At 58.2% G+C, this 21,373-nt stretch overlaps 1 protein-coding gene across 6 annotated transcripts in view; it reads right to left on the bottom strand.

The window, feature by feature from the left end:
* Positions 1-21,373, bottom strand: part of ZMIZ1 (zinc finger MIZ-type containing 1) — a 233,121-nt gene that overhangs the window by 123,737 nt on the left and 88,011 nt on the right. For 2 of the 6 annotated variants that reach the window (XM_042959830.1, XM_042959831.1), the window contains exon 1: positions 154-1,971. The exons of 3 other annotated variants lie outside the window; for them this stretch is intronic. In XM_042959830.1, the coding sequence (XP_042815764.1) occupies positions 154-314 (161 nt within the window). In that variant the 5' untranslated portion in view covers positions 315-1,971. Of the gene's footprint in view, positions 1-153; positions 1,973-21,373 lie in introns of those variants that run through there. One more of the 6 variants, XM_042959835.1, reaches the window with a different exon arrangement.

The raw sequence follows: 21,373 nt of genomic DNA, 5'->3' as shown, positions 1-21,373 counted from the left end.
CAGCCACTGAGGAATCACCCTTGACCCTCCAATGGCATTTAAAAGTCAATGTGAGGAAAGCCAGGCCCATTCCAATCCCCCACCCCCACCCCTCCCCTGCAAATCTGCAGATCAAATTTCAAGCCGCGAGGGGACACGAAGGCTGTGACCTACCCCGGACATAGCGATCTGGTGGCTGAGACCCTCTGCTTTCCAAATATAAACCTGCTTGTTTTATTTCTGCTGACAGCTGAACGAAAAAAAAATGTGGAAGTCCTTCCCCTTCTGGCTCCAGTCAACAAGAGGAGAGAAGGACTGAGAGCCCCAGCTGGCATGGGAGGAAGATAAATAAGAAAAAACAAAACATGTCCTTGTGCTACAGTGGAATGTTTAAAAAAGAGGTGAAAAGCACAAGGTCAGGGGCAGATTTCATTTTCTATAATTTCAGAGGCTCAGGGAGGAGGCGGCATGCTGCCGACTCAACAGTTTCGGGGGAATCGGTTTTGGAGGGAACTCGTTTTGGGGAGGGGGGAGGGGGGTGTCTTAACAGCCAAAGCACTGTGGTTTCCTTTCCAGGGAACACATTGGTTTCCCTGGCAACAGAGAAGTCCAGCCTCCAAAGTTCTGCCGGGAGACCAAGGCTTGGCCTGGGATGCTCCCAGCAATTATCCACGGCCGAGGCCTCAGCATCCTGCCTGCCTGGGCCGTGAGCTGGGTGGGAGAGGTGCAAAAATGTCGGCGCTGCAAAAATGTGGGCACCAGTCCCCGTCTCTCCCCCACCGCGCCCCCCCCCACCACAGTCGTGCAAGGAGCCACTCATCCTCAGATCACCACTTTCCAGGGCTTTACGACGGAGCAGGTAAAAAGTGCCAGAAACAACTTGGAAATGAGCCTGAGTCTGAGGGCACCCAAGGACCCTGAGGGCGCAGTGAAGGCTCTAGGGTGGGCGGCCGATGGCCCAGCAAGGCCCAGCCTCCCGTTCAGCACACTTTGCAGTGGGGGGTGGCTGGCACCGGGGAACTGTATCAGAAGAGAGCAGGTCCAAACTTCTGAGCTCGTCTCCCTCCTCCATCTTGGGTCGCTAGAGTGGCTCCACACGCACTTCGTGGATTTTAGGGCCCATCTTCCCAGGGAGGCATATTTAAACATCTGGCCTGGGAAGACGCCCGTCTGTGGGCTGGGTGTGGGAGGGAGCTGGGGGCAGGCGGGAGAAAGGAAAGGAGGCAGAGAGAGGCCCTGCCATGGCATCACAGAGCACTTATCTGGCCGCCCAGCACTGGGCTAAGAGCACCACACACATCATTTCATTTAATTCGTCCTCTACTTGCCCGGTGAGGCAGGCACAGTCATTCCTCGCTGGAGGGAACTCAGGGGTCAAGTGACTTGTCCAAGGCCACCCAGTGAGAGGCAGGCTTGTGAGCCACACCTGCCAATCCCGGTGCCAGGCAGCAAAGGAGAGTGACTCTGGCTGGAGATTTACTCCCCTGGCGGCGGAAGGGACACAGAAGTTCCGAAACTCACCCCTCTACTCCCCTCCCCAGAGCCTCCCTCTGCCTCTAAACGTTCCCCAGGAAGACAGGCCTAGGAGCAGAGCCACCTGCTCCGAACCAGCGGTAGATGTTCCCCGAGGGCCCGATAGTGTGTCCTTTATAAGTTCCATCTCCCTTATGCCCAGACAGCCCCACGAAGTAGGTAGTAATAACCCCTTTTATAGATGAGGGACTGGGTACTCAGTAGCATGCTGAACTTCACAGTTAGCAAGAAGCAGAGCTGGGATTCAAGCCCTAGTCTGACGCCAAAACACAGATATCCCTCTCTCTTTATTCTTATTTTTAAGTAGGCTTCATGCTCAGTGCGGGGCTTGACATGGGGCTTGACGCGGGGCTCGAACTCACGACCAGAGGATCAAGACGTGAGCTGAGATCGATAGTCAGACGCTTAACTGACTGAGCCACCCGGGCACCCCTACAGATATCTCTTAACTAATGATGAGGAGGAAGAAAAGCCAAGCCTTCCGGAACCCGTACCACATGCTTGTGATGTTTAAATCATTCTACACATGTTAACTTATTTTATTCCTCAGCCATCCCTTGAAGTACGTGCTATATATAATCGGCTCCATTTCATTGATGTGCAAACTGAGGCCTGAAGCTCTGTAAGCAACATGGCTAGAAAGGCATAAGGCCAAGGTTTGGCCCCAGCCAGGCAGACTCGCGCTTACACTAATAACTCATATAATGTGCGGCTTCTCCAACCACTGGGACATCCTGTCTCCCAGCCTTGACCCCCTTATTCTGGTTGGTTCTGGGAGCCTATAAGGCCGGGCAGCAGTTAGAGACCTGGGTTTTTCCCTTCCTAGAGCTCAGCTCCCTGGAGAGTGCCTTCTCCCACCCCGGGGAACGGCAGGCGGGACCCGGACTGCATTTCCGCCCGTGTGTGTGAGTGCGCGTGTGTGTGGCCTCAGGCCCACGCTGCAGCCAGGGTGTGCACGCAGCTGATTTATAACCCTCAGAGAAAACAGAATTGCAAATCTCACCCACAAATCTTCCCTATCGAGGTACTTGTGACAGGCAGACATGCCGTGAATTCCCAAGAACAGGCAGGGCTCCCCCCAGCCTTGGCTCACTCACGAAATGGGTCCAGGAGAGCTGGCCGGCTCAGCCCAGGGAGTGGCCGCTGACCTGGTGGCCCAGTCCTGCTCAGCAGAAATGCTGGCCCGTAGGAAGCCCCAGGAGGCACAGGTTAGCTATCCCACCCCCCACCCCTGGAGGCCCCATCACATGTCACACCGCAGTCACTGGTCAGACGGTGAGAAGCAGGGCCCGTTAGCACCTGCAGAACCAAGAAGGGGGACCCGAGCAGACATCTATTGAACGTGGATTGCTCCCCTCATTGTTCTATGTGATGTGCTTTAGGTTTGTCTCATCCGAAGCAAGGCTCAGGGAGGTTATGTGACTTCAGCTAGGGCCCCAACACAGGCAGCCTGATTCCAGAGCCTGTGCTGGGAACGACCCCATCGTGTTCCCTCAACTCTTCAAAGCCCATTGGAGGTCCCTGGGCCCTGTTCCTGGCACACAGGCACTCACTCCGTTTCCCTCCAGAGTGGATAACGGGGGGCCCAGGTTGGGTGCGGTTGGGGTCACCCCACTGGCGTGTGAACCGCCAGGAGATGCTTCCAGCTTCTGTACACCCTGAACCGGGGCTGCCATACTCCAGGCCTGGCTCACGCTATCCCTCCAAGCCCAGCTCGAAGGGGCGCTGTTGATGGCTGAGTGGCAGAGGGACACGTGCTCTCTTTCTCCAGTCTTGCCCTGCAAAGCCTTCCCGGCAGCCGGCATGGTGGCTGTGGCACACAGCACTGGACCATGGGACCCGCTACTTGGGGCCTCATGGAGGCCTGTGACGGCCCAGTCAGTTCTGCTGCCCATGGGCGGGAGGACGGGTGGGGGCAGGGCATGGGGGAGCTGCCACCCGGTGGGAGGTGGGCAGCTGAAGGCGAGGCAGACCTACTCCGGACTCTGCTCTAGTCTCCTGTGTGACCCAGGCTAGTCCACTGCCCCTTTTTTTTTCTCTTTAATGTTTATTTATTTATTTTGAGAGAGAAAGACACACAGAGAAAGAGAGAGAGAGCGTGAGTTGGGGAGGGGCAGCGAGAGAGGGAGGGAGAGGATCCCAAGGAGGCTCCGTCCTGCCAATGTGCAGCCCGATGTGGGGCTCGATTTCACCAACTGTGAGATCATGACCTGAGCTGAAATCAAGAGTCAGACGCTTAACTGACTGAGCCACTCAGGCGCCACCGCCCCCGCCCCCCGCAACCTTTCTGAGCTGTGTCTTTTCTATCTGGAAAATGGGTTCGGTTTGCCTGCATGATAGTTGTGGGAGGATTAAATTAAATGAGTATGAGAGAGCCCGTGACTCTTGAGAGGCCAGGCACACACGGACATCCACACTGCACACACGTGCACACATAGAGCTGGGGTGACCCTGGTTACAGGAATCCCCGTCCCAGCCCAAAGAGCACTCCGCACCAGGCCACCCTTTCCGTGAGGTGTCTCTTGGGGTTGGCATTGGGGTGAGAGTCCCGGCTCCTCCTCCTCCAGTTCAGACTCCCTCAGTCCCAAACCTATAATCCCTGGCAGGGAAAATGACAGCTTTGCCCAGCGGCTGCCCTCAGCCGAGGGCGGGGAGCTGGGCGGTAGCCGTGGTGGTGGCTGGGAGGTGGGCCCGGGACACACAGCCCCGGAGTCAGGGGAGGTCAATGGAGGGGACAAATGTCATGGGGACTATGGGCTTTGGGGCAGGGGGACGTGGATGAGAGGGAAGAGGGGGAAGGGGTAGGCACAAGGCCCCAGGGTTGGCCGGAGGCTGGCCCTCTGTAGGACATGACGCAGGGAGGGTCAGCAAGGGGTCATGAGCCTGGGAGCCTGGGAGCACAGGGAGTGGGGACTTTGCACGGAGGCTCAAGGCACAGGGCCTGGGACCCTGAGGCAGGCTGGCTAGGTGCCTGGAGGCAGCAAGTCAAGCATGGCCCATGGTTTGGGTTTGGGGTTTGGGAAGCTGCAAACACTCTGATTCCTGGGCTCTGCGCTGGCCTCCCTGGGATGGATGGGGAACCAGCATTTTGGAATGAGCCCCTGGGATCTGCCTGCAGCTGAGAACCCCTGGGTTTCCTCTGCCCCTGGGAGGCGCTGGGGCTTCCCCTGCCTGTGCTGCCTTCTCCTCGGCACCGCCCTCCATTTGGCAGGAAGGCAAGGCTAGAGCGGTGCCATGGACACCCCAACCACATCTGCCGGGCTAGGCTCCTCACCACCTGTCTCCTGGGAGGCACGCGGCCCATTTGTGGGAGGGGCCCCAGGACTGTCTCCGTTTACTAAGGCCTGGTCAGCAAGGCTGGGGTCAGCCCCGGAGCACCCCTCCTGGGCCCCTCCCCACTGAGAACAGCTGTCAAGGAGCTAAAATGTTGGTGCTCTCTGCCTCCCCTCTAAGAAGTGGCAGGGAACCTGTCCCCAGCCCCTGGAGCTGCTGGGCTCGTGATCTAGGGCCATGCGGACCCCTGAGCCATGTCCATGGGGAACAGACGTCCAGCCCAGGCCATGCTGCCCTGACTGTCAGTGGCCTTGGACAAGTCACATGCCCTCTCTCAGCAGGAGGAGGTTAGACTTGGCGATGTGCAGGCTGCAAAGGAAGGGCATTCAGGTGGGCAGAACAGCCCGCACAGAAGCTGGACGGAGCGCAGTTGGAAACGTGCCCAGGCAGACTGGGCCAGAAGATTGGGGGTGAGGCTCGGTCTAAATTTAGGGTTAGGAGCAAGGGTGAAACGGGAATTGGAGTCAGTGTGGGGTTTCTCTGACCAGTGTTGCCTGAAGGCAAGGTCCCTCGTGGGCACTCAGTACTCCCGGGCAGGGGCCCTCGGCAGCTGTCCCGGCATCTCTGGATCGTGAGGAGGGACAGGCAGAGGCAATCTGCTCTAAGAGAGGCAGCAGTGTTTGCTCGAGAATAATCCAGAGGACCAGCTTGGGCTCCCGCACCACCAGGTGGCCCAGAGGAGAAAGGGGGTACATTCAGTCTCCCTTGGACCAGCCTGAGCACAGCCTGGGCCTACCTAGGGGTGCTGTTCTCAGACTCAAGGCCTGGGGTGACAGGCCATGAGGCAGGTGGGACGTAGGCCCCGGGGAGGGATAAGCCTGGCTTATCAGGGTCAGGGCCATGGGGACAGCCCAGCTCAGGCCTGGAGGCACGGATACCTTCCTGGGGCCTCCACAGGCATAGACTATGCTGGCTCAGGACTCCCTGCTGTCATCCCCACAACCACCATCACACCGATTTTCCTGGTGGATATTTGAAGATCCAACCTCTTTGGAGAGGGTTATGCTTGAGGACAGGGTCACCGGCACGACACCGGTCACACAGGAGTCCTGGGGTGTGCAGAGTCTGGCACCCTCAGGCATGGAGCCCCAGGACTGGTCCCAGCTGGGGAGGGGGCTTACAGCTTTCATCTGGCTCCCGACCTCCCACCTTTTCCCTCGCTCTCGACCTCTAGGATGGTGAGAGGCACGAGCCCACCTTCACCCTCAGCAATCCTCCAGGGAGGGGACAGATGGACAGCCAGTAGTACGGGTGGACCAGAGGCCACTCAGCAGAGGATGGGGCCTGCCTGCTTCTCTGGGTCCCAGGGTGGCGATCTAAAGGCAGGGGCCCAGCGCAGGGTCGGGCGGCACGAGGAGCAATTGTTCCTACCGCCTGCCCGCCTGGTGCACCTGCTCACCTGCTGCCCGGTCCCCACTTGCCATGGCCTTGCCAGCCCCTTCCCTGCCCCCTCTCGGCCCGAGATGGCTGTCGCCATGGCAACCCTGCTCATTCAGTCCGGGATAATGAAGCCAATGTGTTTTTCATTTCCATGAGCGGGAGTGTGGAGCAGAGCGGGGGAGGGGGCTCTCCCCTCTCAGCCCCTCCTCTGAGGGAAGGCAGCCTGGAGAGAGAGTGTGTGCGTGCGGCCCGACCAGCAGAGGCACAGACACCCGTGGGAAGGGGGTGGGACCTGGAACCCCAAGCTCTCAGGCCACCACAGCAGCCGTGTGGCTGGACAAGGCCAGCTAGAATGGCAGCCTTCTCTGGCAACACCTAGACCAGGAGAAGTGGCTTGGAGACAGGCAAGGCAGGGCTCCATCTCTAGCTGTGTGACCTTGGGCTAGTGACTTCACCTCTCTGGTCTCCCTTCAGTAGAAGGAAGTTCACCAAGCATTTATTGGGTCTCTTACGAGTGTCTGGCCTTCTGCTTTCCCCGGAGAACCTGAAAAGCCCCAGGCAGAGCCCTGGTCGTCCAGGAGTCCACAGGTGAGCAGGAGGAGTTTGGATCAGGCATGTTTCTCAACTGTGAAAACAAGGCCAGCAACTCTTATCTGTTGCCACCTATCTCTGAGTTACTATTCAAAGGGGAGGTTTATGTGAAGTTATGCATGTGAATGTGCCTGGTGCACACAGTAGATGTTTTATGTGTCTTCAAACTGGGTCCCGGTCCCGCAGCACAGATAGCAGATGTGGAAGAGATTCTCCTATGTGAGTCAGTGCCTGAGGCTGCCCTAACGCCTCTCCTTCCTACAGACTTGCCCATTCAGTTGGAAGTAAAACCGAGGCCTGAGCAGGGCTGGGCTGGGCACAGGGGCAGTGGCTTTGACTAGCCTGCACCATCAGTGGCAGGGCTCATCTGTAGCCCAGACGGGAGACAGAGCAGGACTGTCTGGGACACCCATGGCCCCCAGTCGTACCCGCTCCTCCAGCCCCTTTCCAAGGGCAGGAAGCCAAAAGCACTCACGCGGAAAACTCTGGCCTGTCTTCCCCCCCCTCCCCCCAATAATTCAATCACCTTGGAGGCCAGTGGCCCTCTCTCCTGGCTGGGCTGACAGATTGGAGGGGGAGGGAGGGGAAGCATGCAGAGGGAGGGGTGGGGGGTACCAGGGAAGCCGATGTGGAAAAATCAGAGCAAATCTTGAAAAATGAAGAAATAAACCTGCCAGGAGGGAGACAGCCTCCATCCGTCCTCCATAAAGCTGTCTAAGGGCCACCAAGGACGTTGGGGGGTGGAAGGGGCCGGAGATAGCTCTTGCTGGGACCCCTGCCGCCCCTGCCCAGCCGGGCTCCAGCCCATGGCTGGTGAGGGGTTGGGGAGGAGGGGGGCCTGGGGAGCTTGAGGGTTAGGAGGGGCAGGAGTGTGGGAGGCACAACGGTGGGGAGAAAAGGCCTGGGAACAGGGGCCTTTTGTCAAATTGATGAGCCAATACCTGCACATAGTAGGGACTCAGCGTTGGACTGAATAAAGGAAAGAATCTGTCTGCAGGCAGCTGGCGAGCAGGGCCTCTGTAGCAGGCTGACTAGCCACGAACGGGGACTTGGCTGAAGCCCATTCGCCCATTTCACAGATGGGAAGGGAGGTCAGACGGGCCCGAGGTCACATGCCGAATCAGAGCCGCTTGGGTTCTCCACCCCGAGGTCCATGCCAGGGTGCCTTCAGCATAAACCCCAGGGTTGGGGGCCTCTCTCCACTGTGTCCCCACCGATGCCACATCACACCCAGGCCGGGGACCAAACACACCTGTGAAGGAGGATATGGCCCTGGCCCTGTTCCAGGTCCTTCCACAGAACCATTAAGAATCACATTTTCTAGAGGCGCCTGGGTGGCTCAGTCTTAAGCGTCTGATTCTTGGTTTTGGCTCAGGTCATGATCTCACAGATTCATGGGTTCAGGCCCCATGTCGGGGTCCGTGCTGACAAAGCAGAGCCTGCTCGGGATTCTCTCTCTCTCCCTCTCTTGCTGCCCCTCCCCCACTCATGCTGTCTCTGTCTCTCTCAAAATAAATAAATAAAATAAAATAATTTAAAGAAAAACCAAGTCATTTTCTAGGAACACTGAATGACCCTGAAACCTGCTCATGACATAAGTTGAGTCCAAAAGAGAAGGAACAAAAAAAAGTCATAAAGTCACCAGAAAGAAATACACCAGAATGTTGGTCAGCATGACCAGCGGTTGGGACGGTCACGGACAGTTTTTATTTTTCTTCTTTCAACTTTTATGGGACTTTCAGGCTTTCTACAAGAAGCGTGCATTACTTTTACAGTAAGGAAGAAAGGGACATTCTTAGGCTCTCCATCTTGACTTGGACAAAGTCAAAGGAACTCTGGCTGCAGGGGGGAGCAGCTCTGCACAGGCTCACACGCTCATCCGCCATGACGAGCCTCCCGCCATGGCCTGCAGGCCTGCTGAAGTCACCGCAGGCATGAAGGAGGGGACCACAGCCGCCCTCACTTCGCTGCGTGACCGGGCGAGTCCTGTCCCTCTCTGTGCTCTTGTGTCTCCTTCCCTCGTCTTTCTTACCTCACAGGACGGGTACTGAGGGCTAATGCTTGAACTCAACTTGGAAGCCCTCATGATTAGGGGGACAGGGCTTCTCTGAGTTGGAGGGACGCTGTCTGGGGCAGAAGGGGCAGCTGAGGTGCCTCCAAAGACTGGGCAGGCCGGCGCAGGGCGGAGGAACAGCAGAGCAGCGCCAGGAGGCGAGGGGCCAGCTCTCGTCCCCTGTTTACAGTGGAAACACAGACTTGAAAAGGTTTCACTTTTCCACTGTTTTTGTGGCGGTGCTGTGGGGAGCAGGGCTTCCTGAGAGCGAGGCCAGCTTTCTAAGGCCACACCGAGTCCAGCCCCGCGCTGGCCTCTGACAGGAAACATCATGTTTTCAATTTACGGGTCCCTGCCAGGCGCTCCACCAGCCGGCTGTGTGGGGAAAGAACTTCCAGGCCTGGCTGCAGTTGGGAACCCCTGGCAGGCCCGGTGGAGCCCGGGACCCCAGAGGAGACCCCGTGGGATCCCCAAGTGGCCTTACTTCGGAACAACTCTGGCTGCAGGTGCCTGGCAGCTGATGGGGGTTTGTTAGCAGGTAATGTGCCCGGTGATCCCACCGCACAAGGTGCAATCCCTGGCCTCCTGGCTCCCATGTCGGTGAGCCCTACTCCCTTGATAGACAGACGGGGAAACTGAGGCCCACAGAGAGAAGAGGCTTCCCAATGGTGAAGCAAGAATGACCTCTAACCAGATTGGAAGATTCCCAACCAGACTGGAAGATTCCCAACTGCCGGGGGGAAGATTCTCCCCCTGGCAAAGGGAGACTGTCCCCTGTGACAGTATTGACCGATGATTGCCACCACACGCCTACAAGCGGGCACCGTGATCACATTTGAGCTCAGAACAAGCCTGTGATCTGTCTGACCTTCGTATCTTGCAGATGAGGAAACCGAGGCACAGCGGGGTTTAGGAACCTCTCTAGGATCACGTCGTGGGCAACCACGGAGCTGGGGGCTTCGTGCCGTGCTGCAAAATTCCCTTCTCCACCCCATCCCAGGGCTGCTCTCGGCTCTGTTCCTTGCTGTTTGAAGCTGCCCTAGCCCAGGCTGGCTACAAGCCTCCCACCACACAGGTCCTGCGGGTCCCTCCCCTCTCCAGGTGCTTCTGGAAATTCCTGGTAAACTGCGAAATGCCTGTAGCAGGGGTGTGCATTCAGCCAGTGGGCACTGAATGCCTTGGTCTACACTGACGGGGAGGAGGCTGCGTCCTGGCACCCAGGAGGCCCTCCACGCTGACAGCCAGCTGCCCTGTGCCACGAATGGGCGAGGGGACTGTCAGGAAGACCTCGGAGCTCAATACATCTCTGCTCTTTCTCACCCTGCTAGAATGTCACTTCCCTGAGGGCAGGGGCCTGGTCTCCTGCTCACTGATGTCTCCCAAACACTCAGAAGAGCGCTGGTACACAGGCGGTGTTAAATAAATGTCTGCTGAATGACTGACGGAGGACGGTGGTTGGGCAAGAGGCTCTGCTCACACGGTGGGTTTGGAGAGACCTGGCGGCTCGTCTCATCAGCCACATATTTATGATGTTTCCAGGGGAGGAGGAGACGCGTCCCCGCCCGAACCCAGCGGCCCCAACCCAATGCTCCACGGCGGCTCCCACCCTGGCCCCTCTGCCCAGCGCCCTCCCCGCGCCCCGCTGCTCGCTCTCTGGGCAAATTCCAACACCAGACAAAGGGCACATTTTCAGGGATCATAATCCCTTGCTTGTTTGTGTTTTTCACCAACTGTCCCCTCCCTTCTTCTTCCTATCCAGGGCATTCCTGTTCCCAAACGGGAGCCACCTTCCAGGCGAGTGATGGCCAGGCTTGCACTGGCTCCCAGGAGTCCCGTGAGCTGGGCCAGGGAGGCCCACTATAGACACGGACACAGAACCTTCTCAGCAAGGACAACATCAAGGCTGCCAAGGGGGCGGGTGCTCGGGGCTCCAGCTCCAGGCTGCCCTCCTGCTGGCCGGCCTGCGGGGAGCTGAGCTGTGCCTTCAGGCGTGGGGAGGAACCCGCGCCCCGCCCACAGAGGGGCGGAGACCGTGTGTGCACGCGTCTGGGGAGGGGGGCAACACACAGGCAGGTACATGCCCAGAGAGGGAAAATAAGAGACTGAGAAAAAAGACAGCAAGAGACGCAGCGAGAAAGAGGGCACAAGTCAGGGAAGCACCGAGAGAGTCAGGAAAAGGCCCCGAGACAGCAAACAGGTGTGGATGGGACGCCCCCTGGAGTTGTGCAGCTGCCCTGGGCAGGACAAACACAAGAGAGCCAAGGAAGGAGAGAGACAAAGATGGGTACAGGGAAGAGCCACAGAGGGTGCACGGATGAGCGTGACCGGGAGGCCCGCAGGGGGAGGACAGGGAGACAAGCCAGAGGTACGGAGGGGGCCCTGCGGTAGACACACAGAGCTTGCCACAGACGCACCAGCTCCAAAGCCCTGGCAGACTTTTCTGGGTGCTCTCCTTCCCTGTCCAGGTGCTGCAAGGTCGGCGTCTAGGAACGGAGAAAGACAGGCTGCGGGGCCCCGAGGCACCCCCCCGCCCCATGCCTTGCTAGGAATGCCCTTGCTCTGTGCCCTCCAAGGCTCAGCGAGGTGTTGCAGGCGACGCACGCTGACCCTTCTCCCTTCCAGCCTTGCCCCCCACTCGTGGTCAGGGGGAGAGCTGGGGCGGAAGGTCAGACGGAGTGGGAGGTGGCAAGCCCCGCCGGAGGGCAGGAGCACAAACAAGGAAGCCCCCGGCCCCTCCGAACCAGCCCCTTCCTGTCTCTGGGTCTCGGTTTCCTCTTGCTAGAGGAGGTGGGATCTGTTGGCCCCTGAGCTCCCCCAGCCCCTACCACCCTGTGTCTCTGGAATCTCACATTTAGCCGGGCACTGTGTGTACCTCTCTCCACCCCACCCCCGTTTCTGAATGAACTCGTTGACCTCTCCCATTCCCGGCCCCCACCAGGCTTGCATTTGAAAGGCCAGACGTGCAGAAGGACGTCGTCGCAGCTACAGCCGGGCTCCCCGCCATGAGCACCTCTTTCCCGCCAGCATCCAGGGGAGCAGAGCCACTACCTGCCCGCGTGCTATCTCTGGGCTCCCACAAGCTGCATTTCAATGATAGTTCAGTGAGAAGTGACGCGCCGTGTCCTTCTGTGTCGGTGTCCTTGCTGGCTCCTCTCTGCCCCCTGAAGAGCGTGTGAGCCACTGGACCTCATTACAAACCGTTGCTCCCACTCCCCTCCCTGCAGCCAACAACTGCGTGCTGGCTGTGCCCTATGTCTTCTCACACTGTTCCATCTACTTTGTCCTGGCCTTTCCCTGCAACTCCCAGCGGGAGCTGTGTGTCTCTGGCCCCCCCAAAGCTGAGCTGCCCTGGTTGCAAGGCTCCGAGTTGATGCTTGGGAAGGGCTCTGGGCCCTGATCTGGGGAGGCCTAACCCATGGCGATGCTGGCTGCTTCAGCAAGCCCAGCTGAACCTGGGGAACACACCCTCCACCTGCCTGGTCCTTCTGGGCCACAGGAAGGAAGCCTTTTTCTTCTCATTTTATGACCAAGAGGAAGAGCCTCTGGGAGGTCAGGTGATGGGGCCTTACACAGCTTGGGACCTGAAAGTTCAAGATACCTGGTTTGTCGGAGACAAAACCCATCTATCTCCAGGAAGCCACCTCTGATCTTCCTGGTTGGCAGGGGCTCTCCCCTGGCAACGCCCAGAGCAGGTCCTCGGTGCCCTGAGTCTGGTTGGGCTCAGGCTTGAAAGTCACATGGAGCTGGGTTCAAGTTCTGACCCCATCTCCCAAGGGCTGTGTGACCATATGACTGTATGACTTAACTTCTCTGCCCAACAGTTTACTCACTTGCAAAATAGGCTTTAGGAAAATTAAATTAGATAATGTATATAAATTATACGGTGCAGGTGCTGATTAACACAGCTATCATTAGGACTACCCAAAACCACACACACACACACACACACACACACACACACACACACACACACACAGGGCGATATCACAGTGATTAACAGCAACAGCAAGGATTCGGTCTTAAATCCTGGCTGCATGACCCTGGGCAAGTCACTTCTCTCTCCGTTTGCTGAACAAGGTCTATTCTTAAAATTCTTCCTTATTACTATCCAGGAGACCCCTCTCCAAACCCCTAAAAAAGCAGCAGGTTGTCCTTGGAGCCTGAGGGATCTGCTGGCAACCGGGACACACAGGCTGTCCCCTGAACCTTCGCAATCTTCTATACTCACAGCCACCAAGCTCTTGCCACCCCCAGAAGCTCCGCAACCCTCTCTGACAGAGCCAAGAATGTCCAGCGTGGCCCAGCCCCAGGGGGAGGCAGCCCAGTGTCTGGTCAGTGGGTTCTTCGTGCAGAAGGGGCAGATTTAGAAAAGTCCTACTGCACTGAGATTAAGTGCCTGTTGAATCTCCCATCTGACTCACGGCCTCCTCCCCTCCTCCTGGGCTGGCCCCACAGTCATTACCATTTAAACACCTAAATTATCAAAAGGCTTGCAGGTAATTTACTTGCATTACAAAAGCCCGATTCAGGGGAAGGGCCCATTCTCTAACCACTGGGTGTTCACCTTCCCACAAAGCTGGGAAGGGACCAGAAGGACCTGTGTACAGAGTGATCATGGACGATTTCAAATGATTTCTCAGAGTCTGTGTCTTCCTTCTTTGGGTCAAAACAGATGTTCCACACGTTGGCAGTGAGGGCTGGGTGGGATGAGCCCCACGGGAGAGTCACAGTCAGACATCACGAGTTCCTAACCTGGCTTTGCCGCCTGGAGACTTCGGCTATCTTCCTAACCACCTCCTGCCTCAGTTTCCTCACCCATCACATGGAGATGATGCTGGTCCCACCTCAAAGGGTGTCAGACCAAGGGAGATGACGCACTCCCTGCTGGCATCATTATTATTTCTTTTATTTTTTTTTTAATGTTTATTATTTATTCTTGAGAGAGTTAGAGAGACAGAGCATGAGCGGGGGAGGGACAAAGAGAGAGGGAGACACAGAATCCGAAGCAGGCTCCAGGCTCTGGGCTGTCAGCACAGAGCCCGATGCGGGGCTCGAACTCGTGAACACTGAGACATGACCTGAGCCAAGGTTGGACGCTTAACCCACTGAGCCACCCAGACACCCCGGCATCGTTATTATTATCGCTCTCGTTATTAGTACTAAGGGCCCTGGAGCTCCGCTGTCCTCTGCCTTTCAGTGACACACGTGTGATGGGTAGTCATTTTCTCCCTATCCCAGAGGCTGTAGGGCGGCTGGGTCTGTCTTGGGGGTGTCCTGAAGGCGTGTACAAGCATGCCCCTCGAGGCCCCCACTGCAGCTGGGCCCTGAGCAACTTGGCCCACCGAGTCCTCACTCTGTCAGGAGCCACAATGTGCCCCTGGGCACCTCCTAGGTAAGCAGGCATCTCCTACCCCGGGTTCTGAAGAATTACTCTGGGGCTGCTCTGGGCTCTGCCCCCCCTGCCTCCTGGTCTCTGTTGCGACCTGGGTTCTCACTTGTCAGACGGCCAAGTGCGTGCCATGTACCCTTCGCCCAATCAGCATTTGCCGAGTGCCCGCCCTGCACTGCTCATTCCCACCACAATTACAGGACAGCCACCCCTGTATGGCTCATTCGCTCAGCAGATACATGGCCTACGAGGTGCCAGGCCGAAGCCCGTGGCTGCTTCAATAGCATAGCCCCAGCCTTGCTCTGTCCAGCAGCCTCCCTGCTGTTCCTTGCCACAGGTGTGTTCCCACCGGTGCTCTGGGACACAAATGCCATCACCCAGCCACCTCCTCCCCCAACCCCCCCCCCCACCCCCAAGCACAAGCTCACAGTATACTGCACTCACCTGCCCAAGCAGGCGCTTATCCGGGGTCCTGGTCTGGGCGATACCCTGACCTAAGCCTATGCTTTTCCTGCCTCACCTTCAGCCCCACTGGAAATCCTCAGAATCCTTTGAGTGTCAGTCTGCTCCAGCCAGCCTCCTCCGGGAAGCCTTCCATATCCCATACTTCTCAAGAGCTCCTTCTCCTTGATCTCAACACCTTCCTGGTCCCAGAGCACTGGGTATGACTAATTCTCTTCCCTGCAAGCGAACTTTGGCTTAGGCTGTGTCAACCTAAGGGCTGGCCTAGGGTCTTCTGTTGCCTTATCTCCCCAAGAACTGAGCACAGATCCAGGCAAATAGTAGGTGCTTACTAAATACTGCTGCCTTACTGCTTACAGAGGAAGAGTGTGGGGAGGAGGAACCGGCTTATGCAAAGGGCTTGAGGTGGGTCTGGTACCAGGCGCCGGGTATGAACCGAGGGCCCGGCTGGGCTCCTGGCCCAGGGAGGAGATTGAGCCGCCCACCCCGGCCCACACCCAAGGCTGGCTATGTAAGCTGGATGCCAGTGGTCACAGGAGCCCTGCTCCCTCGTCTGAGTGACAGCCCAGCCCAGACTCTGCACCCCAGGTCCTGACATCATCCCAGTTGTGGGGGGGGGGGGCGGGGGGACGGGTGAACGCCTAGATGGTGAATAATTCCTCCTCTGTCACCTGCCAGGCCCTAGCCGCCTCAAACAAGGTCTCATTAGGACAGGACCGGTGTTTTCACCTCTGCTTATTAACTCCCTTGAGCACCAGCGAGTGGAAAATGGGAGGGAGCCAGGGAGTGAGAGCCTTTTCATTCTGGCTCATGTTGCCCTCAGCGTGGATATTCCTGGAAACTTTCCATGGGGGCTGTCCTGGCTGGGGTGGGGGACCGGGAGCTAAGCAGGGGCTGTTGATTCAGGCTGACAGTGCAGATCAAAGAAGGGCCCAGTGTTTCGGGAGCAGGCAGCCCCTTGGTCCCTGTCCTGAGATGGCCCCATTTCATCCCAGGAGCAGCAGAGGGCTGGTTTAGGGCTCAGGCCTTGTGGTGGGTGGGGGAGAATATCCATCCCAGAAAGACGGCCCAAGGGGAGGTGTGGTGGGTGGCAGGCACGGCCCAGAGACCAGACTGCAAGCCAAGAAGCCTGGGTTCCAGCACTGCTCCCCATTTCTCCCCGGGTGACCTAGCAACTCATTTTCCTCCTGGGGCCTCAGTTTCCCCGTTGATAAAGAGGGGGCTCCACAAGGCCACCCCCTAGTTCTGACACTCCAGGCCTCTGTGTGTGTCCACTAGTAAAGCTCTGAGGCCCCTCGGAGGAGCCAGATAACCCCACTTCATCCTGCCTCCCTCGGCTGGCTCTGAGTTAGCGGTCTATCTCAGCGTGCAGAAGACATTTCCAATCTGAGTGGATTCGGCAGATGCCTGCTGATCTGAAAGCCTCCTGGAAGGCCCAGGGGAACTACCACTAAATGACACATCACGTCCAGGGAACAGCTTCTCTGTCCCTGGGGCTCTGGGGCTGGCCAGCGGCTGATGACCCGAATGTTCTGTGGCCAGAGGGAATGGGGCTGAAACCCAGAGGTCTGCCTCAGGGGTCCTGGCAGAGAGGACCCCAGGGAATGTCCTTCTTATTATCATGGGGTTGGAAGAATAGGAAGAGCCCTTACAGATCGCCGAAACCCCTGGTGAATTCAGGAGAAAACTCAGCCACAGAGAGCGACAGGTTTGCCCAAGTTCAATCAGGAAGGCCATGACACTGTCCAGGGCCCAACCTCTAGGCCAGCTCCCCTTTACAGGCATCCATGTGTCCCAGACTGGCATGATCATAGGTGTTAAATGGGGCATTGGTTAAAAATTCAGAACCCTAGGCCCAACTCCAGACCTACAGAATCGGACTCCAAGAGAGACACCTGAGAATCTGCATTTGAACAAGTGCCCCTGGTGATCTGTGTGTGTTGGCACTTTGGGGAAGTACTGTGTCTCCATGTGGAATCGCCATCCTGAAAGTTTCCACTGGAGAGCTCCAGAGAGGACCCAGGAGGCCGGTATCCTGGGGAGGGAGGTATCTGGCTGCCAGACTCGATGCCAACCTCAAGCAGATGTTCCAGTGCTGAGGGGTGGGGGCAGCTCCCTGAGGGCATCCGTCTTCCATTACCAGAGAAGGCTGGTGCCACACAGGGCTGCTGGCACCCCTGGCAGGCAGGCAGGCCTCTCCCCACTTGTAGATTTTCTCATCTATGATCTAACAGAGGGTATCAGAGATGAAGCAACTTGTCCAGACTCACCCAGCTGACAGGTGGCAAGGCAAGGTCTTGAACCCAGAACCACCTGTTCCTGAAACCCATGCTTTAACCCCGTGTCATAAAGCATCCCTCACCACACTGAAGTGTACATGCATGAGCAAACCCTTATGGGAGGTGATGAGCTCCCCAGCAGCGGAGGTATGCAAGCCGCAGCTGAAGGAGCCCCTGGCAGGCATGGGATGACCTGGACCAGCCCTCCTGGAGCTGCGACGGGACAGGCGAAGCTGGCCAGGGGATGTGGGTGTTTTTGTTGTGTTTCTTCCACACACAGAGAAAAATGTTTTGGGTTATTTACAAGTGTTAGTTCATCAAAGTTCTGGCTCAGTGCTTGGCCACCCTGGAGCTGCTGGGCGGAGGATGGTCGGGAGCCTTGGCTGAGAGGGCATCTGCCGGGAGCAGAGACGGTGGGGGTGCAGGGGGCTGGCTCCCCAGGCCAGGGTGACCCAGGGCGGTTGGGAGTCGGGTGGAGGTGGGGCTGAGAGACCTCACCAGGGGCCACCGGGGTTATGAAGCAGAGATGCTCCCACAGGCTCTTAAAGAGGCCCCCAAAGAGCCTCGGGGAAGCAGCGGAGGGTCCCAAACAGCTGTGAGGCAAGATGTGCTGCTTCCCAAACCAGAACGGAAGAAGGGTGAGAAGCACTTAACAGGAAAGACAGATGTGAGGAAAAAGCTTTCACACGATCGCATTAACCGGAGTGGTGGGCATGGGACCGGTGCTCCCCAGTCAGCTCTCTGGGAGTTATGTGGTCCCTATAACCCCAGGGGCTCTGGAAGGTTCTCAGGGCAGTCTGCCCAGGAGCCTCAGTAGATGGACACCTGAGGGACCACACTTAGGTCACCGTCTCCTCCCCACGCCTGCACTGGCCACAGCCCAGGACCGAGACACCTGACAAATGGACCTGCTGGCTGGGGAGCTGGGGGCTGAAAGGACAAGCATGCACCACGAGGCACACACAGACTCAGAATCCTTCTTAACACAGCCCACCCGGCACATTAAGAATGGGCACACCCGGGGCGCCTGGGTGGCTCAGTTGGTTAAGCGTCGACTTCGGCTCAGGTCATGATCTCGCGGTCCATGAGTTCGAGCCCCGCATTGGGCTCTGTGCTGACAGCTCAGAGCCTGGAGCCTGTTTCGGATTCTGTGTCTCCCTCTCTCTCCGACCCTCCCCCGTTCATGCTCTGTCTCTCTCTGTCTCAAAAATAAATAAATGTTAAAAAAAAAAATTTAAGAACTGGCACACCAGATAAAATCTTGCCGTCCCCAAAGAAAACTAAGGGCACACAGGTGAGTGCCTGCAGGCTCCCTGCCTGTTCAGCATAGGCGTACTAGGAGCCATGCCTGGTGGATGGGGGACAAGGTTCAGTATGCCCCGAGCCTTCTTTGAGGGGTTTCCAGCCCCACAGGGGAGACAGCAGGTGGCTGGCATGGAGGAGCAGAGACAAGGAAAAGCCATGGGTGCAGGGGGCTGAAGGATGGGCTAGATGTGTCTCATGGGGCTAGCTCAGCACGCATAAGCTCTGCAGCCCTCGGCAGGTGGGAGGAGGTAGCCCTTGGGAGGGGGGTCCTCCTTGGGCTGTGGCCCCAGCCCTGCCTGTGGTGGGGGACCCGGGGCAGGGGGAGGATGAGCTCAGCACCTGAACCTTCCAAGACTTCCTGCCACAATCCCTAGGCAGAGGCAAACAAGAGACCAGCTGTCAACAGAGCAGGCAGCAACGTGCAGCCAGTGGGGACTGCAGGTCCCAAAGGGGGAAACTGGCTCCAGAGGGCACAGGACTCTGGAGGGGCTTTTCTGCTGCTGGTGTGCCCCTGGGAGGTCCCTCCAGGCCAGCGGGGGCGGGGCCGGGATCTGCAGGGACAACTCCCTCCTCCCCCTCCCGCTTTCGGAGCTTTGCCTGCCCCAGGCATCTCCCCACCGTGTGGGAATCCTCCACGGACATGCACTTGGGCGCCTCTGCAGTTCAGACTGCGTCCTGGATGGCGCGGCAGGAGGACAGGGGCCATCCTCTCTTCCTGGGAGGAGCTGGGTGCTCAGACCCCCTGAACCCCAGTGCTCTAGGCTGTATGCTGTGCGTGCAGTGATAAGGCGCAGCACTGATCCCCGTGTGGCTCACCCTGTGTTGGTCCCCTTGGTCTAGGGCTGTTTGGGGATTCGGTGGGGAAGCACCAGGACCCCAGAACCCACGGTGAGGGAAATGGAACCCTCACAACATGTCCCCTCTCTTTGAAGGTGTGGTTGCCTAGGTACTAGCCACCGTCCTGTCCACCTCAATTTACCTTTATGACCAGTGCCCCATGCCCCGTGCCCCAGTTCCTTACTTGGAACTGCAGAAAGGTAGCAGAGCCTTGCCTACAGGGAAGGCACGCACTCACCCTGCCAACTCTTATCTGCAAGACTGCCTTTCCCAGCCTCAGTTTCCCCACCTGCGAATGAGGGAACCCCACGGGGCCGCTGAACACCTGCGTCTGCAGGCGGTGTAGGCGTTAAATACACACCAGGTGTCAAAGACTCAGGAGGAAAAAAGAGCACAGAGGAGCCAATAGGTTATCCTTCCAATACACAGTCAAGACAAAAGAGAAGATAAGGGGGCAGGCAGTCTAGAAGCACAGGAGCATAAAGAGGGTTCGGAGTGGAGAGAGTTCAGGGAGGAAAGGAGCAGGGCCTCTGGGAAGCGGAGGGCGTGGGGCCCAGGGGGTGTGGAGGCCACGTCTGACCCTGTAGAGGAAGCACGGCTTGAGGAAGGCTCCAAAAGTTTCCAGCCACACAGCAACGCGGGTGGAGGGCTTTCAAGGCAGAAGGAAGGGCAGGAGCAAAGGTGCCATGGCGGGGACGTGTCGTAGAGGTGAGGAGGGGGCAGCACAGGGAAGCGGCAGCCCAGGGCACTGGCGGACAGCTAGCGTGTGACGCGGCCCTGCAAGGAGGCTGGGGCCGGCGGTGGTGGCTTCGAGTGCCAGGCTGAGTCTGCCGGTGCACGGCGGCTGGCGCTCCCAGGGAGTCTGACGGCCAGGGATGGGGGCCGAGGGAGCTTCCAGAAGGCGTCCAGGTGAATGGAGGTGTCCAGCCACCAGAACACAGCGGCCTACCTCACAGACCGCTGAGACCCTCAGGCCCGTGGTTCTCTGGGAGGCCACCCTCTGGTTCCTTCTCCCCTCGGGAGAGGACAACTTATTTATTCATGAGCACACACTGGCTCCCGCCAGGCAGCCAGCTCTCGGACACCTCACTTCTAATTACAGCAGGAGTTTTATTAGCGCTGGAGGGCAATGCCAGGCTCCAACCGCCCCTGTGAGTGGACACACGCCCCCTCTCGCTTCCCTGCTTTAGCCTGCAGCCAGAGGCCCAGGTGCCCAGGACAGCACAGGGCAGCCGGGAGTTTGGGCTCCATCCCGAGTGGTCGGCACGGGGGGTCCCTGGAGACGGGATGGCGTCTGCTCCAGCTCAAGGCCACACGGAGCGCACAGCCTCCGAAGCCGGGAGTGCGGGGCACTGCCTTGGATACCTCCAAAGAGCAGGGTGGGCGTGGGGGGAGCCGTGTGCCGCCAGAGCTGCAAGAACAAGGCTCAGGGCGGCAGGTTGGGAGCCCGGGAGGTCTCAGTTCTGCTGAGTCCTGGCAATGACAGAGGCGATGACACAGAGCAGACGCAGAGCAGATGTCTGCGGGGATGCCTGGCTAGGAGTGTCTCTGAGGGTAAGGAGAGCGGAAGTGAGAAGGTCCTGGGGCTCAGAGAGAAATTCCAGAGGGGGCTCAAGGGGGAGCACTGGACGTGGCACAGGGAGAAAGTGGGTGAGCTAAGGGGGCAGAGTGGGGGTGCCTTTGTGAGGAGATGGGGGGAGCCGGGCAGGAGAGAAGCACGGGCACACAGAGAACCAGAGACAGACAGACACGCACGCACCTCCTTCCTTCTGGAGGGAACAGGCACCAAAGTGCAAAGCACAGGTGTCCTCCATGGACAACCCTTCTTAGCGGCCTCTTCCAGCCTTCCCCAGGGGACCTCTGGGCAGGGGCTCCCCTCTCTGCTCGTCCAGCCTCCCACGTCCACCCTGGAGCACCTCATGTTCTCTCTCAAACTCAGGGATGCTCTGCACGCCCTCCCACCCAGTCTGCTGCCTGACTGCCCTGTGCGGCCCCAGCTTGCATACTTTTGGCGACGAGGAGCTCACTACCCACTCAGAGGGCAACTGAAAAAAATCTCCAGATGGCTCAGACTCTTGGAAAGCTGAACTTGAGGATGCCAGGGAGACGGTGTGGCTGCCATGGAGGGGCCCGAGCTCTGCTGGGCCAGTCCGCTGGGCAAGGCTGTCCTTTAACATTAGCTTGCAGAGTGAAAGAGCTGGCCCCTCACTCCAGCTGTCGCTCCAAATTATA

This window comes from Panthera tigris, chromosome D2 (assembly GCF_018350195.1).
Source record: "Panthera tigris isolate Pti1 chromosome D2, P.tigris_Pti1_mat1.1, whole genome shotgun sequence".
NCBI classification, from domain to species: Eukaryota; Metazoa; Chordata; class Mammalia; order Carnivora; family Felidae; genus Panthera; species Panthera tigris.
This window is presented reverse-complemented; position numbering and strand designations above follow the sequence as displayed.